The 12,500-nt window shown below is 44.9% G+C and overlaps 1 protein-coding gene across 1 annotated transcript in view; it reads right to left on the reverse strand.

The window, feature by feature from the left end:
• Window positions 1–12,500, reverse strand: part of il17rd (interleukin 17 receptor D) — a gene marked incomplete at its 5' end in the record, with an annotated part of 15,833 nt that overhangs the window by 598 nt on the left and 2,735 nt on the right. Inside the window, 12 exons of the mRNA XM_071545147.1 lie at window positions 1–1,501; window positions 2,081–2,373; window positions 4,246–4,764; window positions 6,067–6,315; window positions 7,196–7,311; window positions 7,633–7,817; window positions 7,967–8,077; window positions 8,304–8,358; window positions 8,520–8,585; window positions 10,118–10,269; window positions 10,557–10,601; window positions 12,305–12,425. The exon at window positions 1–1,501 is cut by the window's left edge and continues 598 nt beyond it. Of these exons, the coding sequence (XP_071401248.1) occupies window positions 1,377–1,501; window positions 2,081–2,373; window positions 4,246–4,764; window positions 6,067–6,315; window positions 7,196–7,311; window positions 7,633–7,817; window positions 7,967–8,077; window positions 8,304–8,358; window positions 8,520–8,585; window positions 10,118–10,269; window positions 10,557–10,601; window positions 12,305–12,425 (2,037 nt within the window). The remainder of the gene's footprint in view (window positions 1,502–2,080; window positions 2,374–4,245; window positions 4,765–6,066; window positions 6,316–7,195; window positions 7,312–7,632; window positions 7,818–7,966; window positions 8,078–8,303; window positions 8,359–8,519; window positions 8,586–10,117; window positions 10,270–10,556; window positions 10,602–12,304; window positions 12,426–12,500) is intronic.

Here is a 12,500-nt window from a genome sequence, read left to right on the forward strand (position 1 = left end):
GTTAATAACAATACATATGTTAATAACAATACATATGTTAATAACACATTAATACAACGTGACACCGTGTTATTAACACATGCTGCAGCAGCACTAGCCAAAACAAAAGTTTACTGGCCGCCGGCTAGTGGGCTGCTTTCCCTCGTCGCTCAGTAAAATCATCAGAATATTGATCAAATCATCCTTCTATCACTGTTACTGATATGCTTTCTAATATGTTCCAGACCACCAGACTCTGTCAGAATTCACATGAAACCAGGAACCAAAACAACTGAAGCAGAATGTAGATTTCCTCTTCGGGGTTAAAGGACTCCGGCTGGTTGGTCTCTTGCCTGGTCATGTGACCAGAGGATGTGACCAATCCTCTGTCTCTGTCTCTAGATGAATGGAAGAATGCTAATTTTTATGGATTTCCAGTAGCAGTAACATTAGTGGTCAACAGGAAATAAAACACTTCCTCTCCCAACCGGCTGCAGAGGCCGGGATGCTGCAGCAACTCTCCCAGGCAATGGGGGACGGGCAATATTGCCTTCAGCAGGGATCGGCAACTGTAGATCAGAGAGACGGCTGTAAGGAGCAAATGCATCATGACAATAAAAAAAAAAAATTGGTTCCAAAATGAGGAATGCACCGTCTGAAAAAAATAAAAAGCAAAGTAACATGATGATGATGACAGACTGGGCAACTTGTTGGGCAACTTTGGTGGGCAACAGCGCCCAAGAAGTTGCCTCAGCATCGTTGGTTTAATCCCATAGGAAACATCTGAATCTATTTTTGGCCATGCGTCTGACTGTGTTGCCTGTTGCCAGATGAGTTGCTGAAGCACATTGCCCAAAGAATTGCCTGGAATCAAAGTGCCTGAACATGCCGTCTGTCCGTCAGAAATAAATTAACTCGTAGGAACACAAACACAAAGCCCTCGAACCTCAGGAAGGAAGCGCTGCGTACATCCAATCTGCCAATCATACACCGGTCAGCTATCTATCAACCAATCAGGACGCAGTGCTGAGTCAGTCTTTGGTCTGAACTGGTCCGCTCTGCCGGCGTTCGGAATTCCAGGAAGTTCCAACGAGTGACGCCTCTCCTCTAACGCTCCTCCAGCCAGGGGGAACCGGAGCGCCACGTCGGCTCGGCCAACGAGGAGGCGGGAAACTCACCGGGCCAATACGGGACCAGCACTAAAGAACACAGTGGTTACCATAGTTACCAGAGAGCAGTATTCCGGAACACAGCGGTCGCCGTGTAATTACTTCCTGTTCAGTTTCCTTGGCGTTTGGATGAAAGCAGTTCTGAAGAAGGATTCTGGTCCAAGAACAAAAGAAACTCCCGCCCTGTGATGACATCACTGTCTAGTCCTCTTTCGATGGGTCGCTGCACTACAGCGGTGCCACAGGCGTCGGTCTGTCGTTGTGCTCCAGGTGGCGCTGGTGGTGCAGCTCCGCCTTACAGACCGTGGCCACGCTGCAGCGCAGGGAGGAGACGGCAGGCGGCTCCTCGTCACCTGAAACACACACAGCTGCCTGTTAAGCATTTTATGCTTTATTTGAGAGATATAGTGAGAGAGAGACAGGAAGGTATGGGAGAGAGAGCGAGGGGAGGACATGCAGCAAAGGACCACGGGTTGGATTCGAACCCGGGTCGCCGCGGGAAGGCCTGAGCCAAATGGTACGCGCCCTACTCGGTGAGCCACCAGGGCGCCCAAGCCTGTTCAACACATCAGCAGCTGAACACTGGCTGCCTGACATCAGACAGAACTGTCAACTCGTTCCACTCCATCTCCATCTTCAGTCTGACATTGCCTCCACTCTAACCGACCTCCGTGGGGGAGGGGGATTCGATTTTTCCCAACCGATCACTAGAGACCGACGTATCCGCCTGAATCTAACGTCATTTTAAGTCGACGCTGATGCGTAGCCATGACAACACCAGAGACGGTTCAGAAAGTATAGAGCATCTTTGACAACACGGAGCCAAGTAAAAAAATGTATTTCGGATTTCAAAGTACTTTTAATCGATTTAGAACAGCCTCGATAGCAGCGTCTATCTTGTCCCATTTTAGCCAATGAGCAGACAGCCTTACCAAGCCCGGAAGAAGATGATTCGCTGTCGGCCAGGGAGGAGGAGTCAGCCTGGTCATGTGACAGTCCCTCCATCAGGGGAATGGAAAGCTCCGAGGACGGGACTGACGAATCGTAGATCCCTGAGTCACGAGGGGGCGGGACCTCCGGAGGGGAGAGGGGGCCTTCTTCTCCCTGGGGGGGCGGCAGGGGGGAGGGGGATGGGCAAACCCCGTCCTGAAGGATGGAGGGAGCAGAGGAGGAAGAGGAGGAGGAAGATTCTCTATGAGCCAGCCCAGATATTCCACAACTGGACCTGCAGGAGCAGAAAAGAAGGACAAGTCAGACTGCTAGGAAGAAACAACAAGGACGGGTCAGACTGCTAGGAAGAAACAACAAGGACAGGTCAGAGTGCTAGGAAGAGCAGTGCTAGTGTGTTATGTGGACATTCAAACTTCATCAGTATTTCGACTAACATGTGGGTGAGTAGATAATCACTGAATGTTTATTTTTGGGTGAACTATTCCTTTAAGTTTGGTTTTGCCTCTTCACTGCCATCAGAAGAACGTAACAGCGCACAGTGATGGAGAAAGTGGAAACAGTCCCATTAAACACGACTGTTAGCTGCGTGATAAAGTCACGTTTGGACAAAATACAATCCACGTGTTATTTTAAAATGATGTATGACGTTAGTGCAGCAGTTTGTCAATTCACTGTTTTTAAAGCTGCATTAAGAAACATTTTCTGACCACCAGAGGGCGACAGAAACCGCAACACATTTGTAAACATGCTCACAGCAAAGCTACTACACTACCGAGGCCTACCAAGGACAAACCTAGCAAAGCAGCGTGCATAAAGGCTAACTGCTAAGCTAACCGTATCTACTGAGAAGTGTCACTAGTTACCAGTCTCACTTTGACAGATCTTTCTCCTGCTGAAGGTCACATGTCCCACAATGACAAGTGAAGAGGCAGGTAGCAAGTTTACTAGTTTAACAAGTTTACAAGTTTAACAAGTTTAACAAGTTTAACAAGTTTACTAGTTTAACAAGTTTACCTAGTTTACTAGTTTAACAAGTTTAACAAGTTCAACAAGTTTAACAAGTTCAACAAGTTTACTAGTTTAACTAGTTTAACAAGTTTGCTAGTTTAACAAATTCGCTAGTTTAACAAGTTTACTAGTTTAACTAGTTTAACAAGTTTAATAAGTTTAACACGTTCACTAGTTAAAAAGTTTACTAGTTTAACAAGTTTAACATGTTTGCTAGTTTAACAAGTTTAACAAGTTCACTAGTTTAACAAATTTACTAGTTTAACAAGTTCACTAGTTTAACAAGTTTACTAGTTTAACAAGTTTAACACGTTCACTAGTTTAACAAGTTTAACAAGTTTACTAGTTTAACAAGTTTACTAGTTTAACAAGTTTAACACATTCACTAGTTAAACAAGTTTGCTAGTTTAACAAGTTTAACAAGTTCACTAGTTTAACAAATTTACTAGTTTAACAAGTTCACTAGTTTAACAAGTTTACTAGTTTAACAAGTTTAACATGTTCACTAGTTAAACAAGTTTACTAGTTTACTAGTTTAACAAGTTTACTAGTTTAACAAGTTTAACACGTTCACTAGTTTAACAAGTTTACTAGTTTAACAAGTTTAACACATTCACTAGTTTAACAAGTTTACTAGTTTAACAAGTTTAACACGTTCACTAGTTTAACAAGTTTACTAGTTTAACAAGTTTAACAAGTTTACTAGTTTAAAAGTTTAACACGTTCACTAGTTTAACAAGTTTACTAGTTTAACAAGTTTAACAAGTTTACTAGTTTAAAATTTTAACACGTTCACTAGTTAAACAAGTTTACTCGCTCGCTTCATAGATTCCGCCATTATGAGTTGGCTTCGTTCAGGAGTGGAGTTTGACAACAAAGAGGAGAAAACAGCAACACAGCTGCTGCTGTGTGGATATTGGTTTGTATCATTATGTCTCAAGGACATCTCCACATAGCACACATTGGTTTCAGGATTTGTTAGTCTGATGTCTCTTTAATGTATTGTTGAAAGCAATGGGAGTCTGAGTTCAAACCTGCAGCAGAACAGACAGCAGGAGCTTCTGACAGTGGAAACACAGCGCTGGGTTCAGACTCTTCATGGGAAAGAAAGAAAATTACACCAGCGTTATTCTTATACCTTGAAGTGGATCCAAGCCCAGACAGAGAGCAGTGGGGCAGACTTGGACCAGGACTGGGACTGGGACCAGGACAGGGACCAGGACTGGGACTGGGACCGGGACAGGGACCGGACCCGGGGGCCAGCAGCAGCAGGTTCCTCCTGGGCGCTCCCTCCCCGCCCTCCGGACTCCTCACCACCACCTCGTTCAGCACCAGCCCAGAGTCAAACCTCTGCTTGGGCGGAGACGAGGAGGAGCAGGAGGGCTTCGGAGGGGAGGAGGGGGAGGAGGGGGAGGGGGGGGAGGAAGAGGAGGCGGGGGGGGAGGGGGAGGGAGCGAGCAGCTTCTGGAACCAGTCGGGGTTCTGGCTGATGTGCTGGTGCATGTTGCAGATCGCCACGTACAGCGAGCGGCCCGACTTGCTCCTGAAGTAGTTCCTCCTGGAGACGTGGAGCGGCTGCGGCTCGCGCTCCGCCAGGCCGGACTGACCCGAGTGCAGCCGGCTGAACAGCTGGGGCAGCTGGTCCATCAGCTTGAACCTGGACCAACACGAGACACAACGGTTCAGTACTACCGGTACATAGGCTGGCTGTCTGTCTGCCAGACTGGACCGATAGTGGACAGGACTAAACAGCAGAGGGAGCCGGTCCATCGGCTTCAGTCTCAACACTGATATAGCTTATTACTGACTTTATTATTTATGTTGGAGGTATTGACACTTGGCATGCCGGTCTTCAAAACCAAAACTAGAGTGAAGACAGGTGAAGAGCAGGGACTCGGCCTGTCTCCTTAACCCTCATCCTACCGACTGGGTTACCCGCAGACCCCAGAGCTATACTTTTTGTCATATCTCACAGGTGCTTTATTCTATCATTCAAATTTTTCATGACTTTGTCAATCAATTTGTTCCTAATGACTTCATATAATTGTTTTCTGTTTCTGTTTTAATTAGTGCTTTTTAAAAATACCAATGTATTGGGGTCCTGGGGCACCCCAGTCAAAAGCACCCAATTCCACCTATGCAGTTTTAATAGATGGAACTATTAATTGAGTTAATGTTTGCCATGGGTCCTGATTTAAAGTCTCACACACTATCAGGGGGGGTAGGGGCACTCTGTCACAGATTTCCTCATGTGCTCTGTGACCCTAAACACTGCTCTTCCTAAGGTAAGATGATGTTCAAAGTCACAAATACAATACATCATTTAATTAACTGTAACCTTCCTAAAATAATAATAATGACCTTTTCAGATGACATTAATTACATAACTAATAATGTTTTGAGAAGAAATAAGTTAACATTTTGCTATGATGGTTGTTTTTTACAGTAGTTTATTCTTGGGGTCCCCAGGGACCCCAGTCAGTAGTCCTTGTATGTTAAATATGTTGGTAGAATGAGGGTTAAACCTCATGATGAAAACATTTATTTTTTGTCTGATGAAACATTCTGGATTTTGTTTCATGGCTTCTTGGACATGTGGAAGTCTTAGCAGACAGAAACACCTGACAACATATGGAAACTTTCATTCCATAACAAGATGGCGAGCATTTGGAAACCTGAAGGTGAAAATGAGATGAAGCACATGCTGGTTTTCTATTTAAGGCCGGAGGGTTTGTTTACAAAATAATTCTGTTTTTGAGACGAGAGTCATCTGGAACTGAAATACTGACAGATTCACTTCAGGAAGCTACATTTCTCTAAATGTGTTTTAGAATGAAACTTCATATATGTTGTATCTTCATATACAACAAACACAGTCCATCTGTTTACTGGGCAGTAAGGCATTATTACATCAGTAATCCCAAAGTTTCATATAGTAATAATAATAATCCCATAATACCTTGCAGCCAGGCTCAGCATGGTGGGAACGTCGCTCTCTGTTGAATAGTCGAAGTAAACGGCCATGTAGCGGCTCAGCTCCTGGGCCCCGCCCCCCTCGCTCTGCTTAGCCAATCGCAGCTTCTCAGCGATCATGGCCACGCCCACGACGAACAGGTCGCCGCCCGATCCACCAACGGGAGGGCTGCTGTTGTTGCCACGGCGACTGACCGGCGTCTTCCCCCGACGACTCTTCTTCTCCACATAATAACTACAGAGAGAATAGAATAGAATAGAATAGAATAGAATAGGTTAGAACAGAATAGGATGAAAGAGCATGATAGAGCAGAGCAGAGTAACATAGAGTACAGTAGAGTGCAGTAGAGTACAGTGCAACACAGTAGAGTACAGTAGAGTACAGTACAGAAGAGTAGATTAGAGTTCAGTAGAGTAGAATGGAGTACAGTAGAGTACAGTAGATTAGAGTACAGTAGAGTAGAGTACAGTAAAGTACAGTACAATAGATTAGAGTACAGCAGAGTCGAGTGGAGTACAATAGAGTCCAGTAGAGTACAGTAGAGTAGAGTACAGTACAGTAGAGTACAGTAGAGTACAGTAGAGTATAGTAGAGTACAGTAGATTAGACTACAGCAGAGCAGAATAGAGTAGAGTACAGTAGAGTACAGTAGAGTAGAGTACAGTTGAGTACAGTACAGTAGATTAGAGAGTACAGCAAAGTAGAGTGGAGTACAGTAGAGTACAGTAAAGTAGAGTACAGTAGAGTAGAGTACAGTAGAGTACAGTAGAGTACAGTACAGTAGAGTACAGTAGAATAGAGTAGAGTACAGTACAGTACAGTACAGTACAGTACAGTACAGTACAGTAGAGTACAGTAGAGTAGAGTACAGTACAGTGGAGTAGAGTACAGTACAGTAGAGTACAGTTCAGTACAGTAGAGTACAGTAGAGTACAGTGGAGTAGAGTACAGTACAGTAGAGTAGAGTACAGTAGAATACAGTAGAGTACAGTAGAGTAGAATACAGTAGAGTAGAGTACAGTAGAGTAGAATACAGTAGAATACAGTAGAGTAGAGTACAGTAGAGTAGAATACAGTAGAGTAGAATACAGTAGAATACAGTAGAGTAGAGTACCGCAGGCCCTTGGAGCAGACGGTGATGATGTAGTTGGACTCGTCCAGCTGCCTGCTGAGCCACGACATCTGACCCTCTCTACACAGCTGCAGCTGCTCCCACAGGTCCAGCACCACCTGGGATCAATACTCATATTAATAATCAATAACTCATAGACAGGTCCAGCACCACCTGCACGTGTTTCTGCTCTGCTCTTCCCACAGATCACCTGTCAATCAAACAGTGTGGGCGGAGCTTGCAGTTTGAGTTTCTCTTCTCCATCGCTGCTCAGGCTAACTACCCAGCTCTTCTTCTGCTGAGTTAGAGACAGAGCAGCAGAAAACCACCAGATGGCACCAGACACATTTCTACCAGGGAACAGGAAATGACATCAGGGACACCCGAGCCCTGCTGGACTCATGCTGCATTCAAGTCCTATGGGAAAGACGCACACTGACCTCGCAGCCGCAGAAGTCCTGCAGGAAGTAGGCGAAGCTCTGGACGACGCCGGTGTGTTTGGGGCCGTCTCTGCTGGAGTAACAGATGAAAACTTTGGGGCGGGGCCACGGCCGCTCGGCGCTCAACGCCGCGCTGTGATTGGACGACTCGCTGCTCTCCTCGTCCAGTTGGCTGTAGATGTTTTCTGAAGGCGGAGGAGGGGACCGTCTGATTAAACCTGGTTTCTAGTTTTGATATTAAAATGCAGTAGAGTCAGTTTACTGTAACTCCACTAATGTCTCTAAATGATTCATGGAGAAACGTTCCGGCTCCATGTCATCAGTCTCGTCTCACCTTGCTGTTTCTTGCGACACATGACAGTGAAGAGAGTGGCGAAGGCGGACATGATAACCAGAGGCACCGTGATGGCCATCGCACGGATAGGCCCCGCCCAGGGGGAGTGGACTGGAGCAAGAAACAAACACACACAGTTAGGATAGGCCCCGCCCAGGGGGAGTGGACTGGAGCAAGAAACAAACACACACAGTTAGGATAGGCCCCGCCCAGGGGGAGTGGACTGGAGCAAGAAACAAACACACACAGCAGGAGACAACGGAGTCATTTAAATAGGTAGTTTAAGGTGTGTGTGTGTGTGTGTGTGTATGTATGTATGTGTATGTGTGTGTCTCACCCTGGCTGACGTGGAACTGAGTCTGCCTCCTGGTCACGTTGCTGTCGTCTCTCAGCTGAGAGAGAGAAGAAGGAGATGAAGAGAAACAAGCACAGGCAGAGAAAGACAAAGAAATTAAATTAATTAAACAAATGAATGAAAACATATGCTGTAGATGCGTGTGTGTGTGTGTGTGTGTGTGTGTGTGTGTGTGTGTGTGTGTGTGTGTGTGTGTACCTCGATAGTGTAGGTCCCTGGGGTGACGTCCTGCAGGATGCAGGTGGCTCTGGGCTGGTTCACCTCCTGCACACATTACAACATGGAGACGTTCAGACCAAGACTCACTGTGGAGTTGAGTGTAGTTTAGTGTCGTGTCGTGTCGTGTCGTGTCGTTTAGTGTAGTGTAGTGTAGTGTAGTGTAGTGTAGTGTAGTGTAGTGTAGTTTAGTGTAGTTTAGTGTAGTTTAGTTTAGTTTAGTTTAGTGTAGTGTAGTGTAGTGTAGTGTAGTGTAGTTTACTTTAGTTTAGTATAGTTTAGTATAGTTTAGTTTAGTTTAGTATAGTTTAGTCTAGTATAGTTTAGTTTAGTATAGTTTAGTATAGTTTAGTGTAGAGTAGTGTAGAGTAGTGTAGTGTAGTGTAGTGTAGTTTAGAATAGTTTAGTTTAGTATAGTTTAGTATAGTTTAGTGTAGAGTAGTGTAGTGTAGTGTAGTGTAGTGTAGTTTAGAATAGTTTAGTTTAGTATAGTTTAGTGTAGAGTAGTGTAGTGTAGTGTAGTTTAGAATAGTTTAGAATAGTTTAGTTTAGTATAGTTTAGTATAGTTTAGTTTAGTTTAGTGTAGTTTAGTTTAGTATAGTTTAGTTTAGTTTAGTGTAGAGTAGTGTAGTGTAGTGTAGTTTAGAATAGTTTAGAATAGTTTAGTTTAGTTTAGTGTAGTTTAGTTTAGTATAGTTTAGTATAGTTTAGTGTAGTTTAGTTAGGTTAGTGAACAACAGATCAAAATAGAGGAGAAGTTGATTCCAGCCATTCAAAGCTCCGCAGAGTTTCATTTTTTGACAGGAGCGTGGAGCTCGGTGCGGACCCTCTGCAGACCCCCTGCAGAGCTCCGCACCGCGAACACCGGGCACACCGCAGAAACCATAAATTTGCCTTTATGAGGTAGAACGAGTGGGAGACACTTCCTCTCCAGTCTGCTGCAGCAGCTGAGTCTCCATGATGGAGGAACACTGTAGAACTGTGTGTTAGTTAATAAAGTGTAAATGTGTCTGAAGCAGCTGTCAGCAGAGAGCAGCTGAGTCAGCTTGTTGTGGTGTGGCTGTAGATCCATTCAGTAACGTTCTCAGTAAAAGTGAATAGTGTGATAAGGTGGATTTGTTTCCAAATGTAGGTTACTGTGACACAGTAAACGGTCTTGTCTTTAGCCCTAGTCTCTACTCCAAAACATGAAGAGTTGGAGCTTGAGAAGAGTCAGCTCAGTTAACCTGAACAAACTGTTAGCTAGCTAACTAGCCAGCAAACACACTGATGTTAATGTCAACACGCTAACGCTAGCTGCTACTAGCTACGTTAGCTAGTGTGCTAATCAGATGTGTTAACAACAAGACAGTGATGGTTAGCTGACCAGATGCTATGGTTAGCTAGCTAACAAGCTGACATTATCTAAACACTAAATCAATCAGATGGATCAGTGATGAAATGATCAGTTCAGTCAGAAACAGACAGAAATTAACCGTCGACAGAAACACAGTCAGCTGTTCAGAGCTCAGGACCTCCAAGATGGCCGCCAGAGGGGGGTGACACCACCTGGAAGCCTGTATGTATTCATGTGTCTTACTGGTTTGCAGCGCTGCAGTCTGAACGGGCCGTCCTGCCGCAGTTTGTAGTACAGGAAGTAGAGGCTGAAGCCGAAGGCGGGCGGAGCCTGGTCGAACGCCACCTGCAGGCTGGAGCCCAGCTGAGACACGTTCAGCGTCCGCGGCTTCCAGACTGCACACAGGACAACACTTTATTTGTTCAGCCAAGTCATATTCTCTATGTATTAGATATTACTTCATTTGTTATAAACGCAGCCATCGACAATATCCAATCGAGTTTCTGTCGGTCATGTTGGCTCCACAGTCCTGCTCCTGTTGCTATAGTAACTGGTGATTCTGTTTCCATGTTACCATGGTGATGTTAGGGAGGACACTGTTCCATATTTACAGCAAACAACAACCTGGACTAACTCTGTCTGTATCTGGCTCTGGATAGGATCATGATGTTTAGGAACTTACATGGTTTACACACCAGGTTGTCTGGACCCAGGAGAACCTCACAGGCTGTAACACACACACACACACACACACACGCACACACACACACACACACACACACAGAGAACTGGTTAGACAGGTTTGTCCCCGTCTGTCTGTTATTAATCTCTCGTCGACGCGGTCTGGAGAAATTTAAACAACAGTTGGACAGAAAAGGGCGGTGGCGCTGGTGGCTGTCAATCATCATTCAAACCAATCAAATTCTGCAAGGGCGGAGCTATGGGCGGGGCCTGGCACTGGCTCACTTCGCACTGTCATAGGAACAACAACGATGTTTCTACAGTTAGCTAGCTAGCGAGTTAGCTAGCAAAATAAAATGTTTTGAAGTCAAAACAATGCAAAGCCGCTGTTATTACCCTCCAGAAAATGTTCATCTATTTTATCTTGTTTGTTTAATTTATCCAAAGAGTTTGTAACATTATATTAAAGGTATAATATGTAACATTTCTCCATTAAAATATCTAAAAACAACTATACCTATGTTATATATTCTTTTGAGTTGTGTACTTACATTATCCCAAATGTTTCCAACAAAGTTCAAACCCAGAGAAATCTGTAATTTTATTCAAGGTAACGGTGCGTTTCATTTGGTCTCCTGTCATGGCGTCATATCCCCTTTACCCCCTAACTTCCTGTCATGGCGTCATATCCTTTACCCCCTAACTTCCTGTCACGGCGTCATATCCCCTTTACCCCCTAACTTCCTGTCACGGCGTCATATCCCCTTTACCCCCTAACTTCCTGTCATGGCGTCATATCCCCTTTACCCCCTAACTTCCTGTCATGGCGTCATATCCCCTTTACCCCCTAACTTCCTGTCATGACGTCATATCCCCTTTACCCCCTAACTTCCGGGGAAACACGGGAAACATCAGATGATCCGTCAGAGAGTGAGGAAGGAAGTCGGCCAACTAGCTAGCTAGCCGCTCTGTAGTTTTTTTCATTCTATTGTTTTTATCGCTCACTGTGACGGATCAGATGATTCATTCCCGTTTGCTGCGTTCTGTCGCCGAAGCTGTCCCCGTAAAAAAAACTCCCATGATCCCACGCTAATTCGCAACGTCATCAAACTATGTCTTTTGTTATTGTTTTGATTGAGAGAGCCCTGGCGGCAGAAATTACATACTGTGCTTTTAACTCAAATTTACTCTGTGAAGTAGCTAGCATTGTAGCTAGCTTGTTGTATCCGGGCAGAAGAACAAAGCAGGAGCCGTCTCCAGGGGACGGTTTCAACAGTCTGGTTGTCCCATACAGTTTTCTGATGAGAACTTCTCCAGCCTGCTGTGAGCCGGAGGCTCAGCTACACCAGACCGGACAGGGCTGAACATCAATCAATCAATCAATCAATCAATCAACTAGAAGGGCACTCAGAGAGCGCAGACCTCCGCCAAGGCCAATAGTCCAGTCTTCTATGATATGCAAATGTGCAAGTGCAGCCAATATACGAATCCGCTCCAAAATGTAACGGGTTCTTCCTTGGCCCATGCTACACCCTTCCACAAAGTTTCACGAAAATCGGGCCAGTAGTTTTTCCGTAATCCTGCTGACAAACAGACAAACAAACAAACAAACAAACAGACAAACAAACAAACAAACAAACAGACAAACAAACAGACAAACAAACAAACAAACAAACAGCACCGAATACATAACCTCCTTGGCATAGGTAATGAAGCGATGTCGATGTGATGAGAGAGTGTTGGACTCACAGTTGGTCCTGAGGAAGGAGGGAGGGAAGAAGCTGTCGTTCATGAAGGTCGGGAAAGGAACGACGCGAACCATGTAGTCGGTGTCAAAGGTCAAACCGGGGAACGGCTGACTGCTCAGCCTCTATAGAGAATATACAATAAATAATATTCACATGTATTACAACATGAACAGGGAGCGGCTGACTGATCGGCTTCT

The sequence above is a fragment of the Centroberyx affinis genome, unplaced genomic scaffold (assembly GCF_046629955.1).
Source record: "Centroberyx affinis isolate AG114_WGS23_722 - 3 ecotype Tasmania unplaced genomic scaffold, CSIRO-AGI_Caff_v1 ptg004781l_1, whole genome shotgun sequence".
Taxonomy (NCBI): Eukaryota; Metazoa; Chordata; class Actinopteri; order Beryciformes; family Berycidae; genus Centroberyx; species Centroberyx affinis.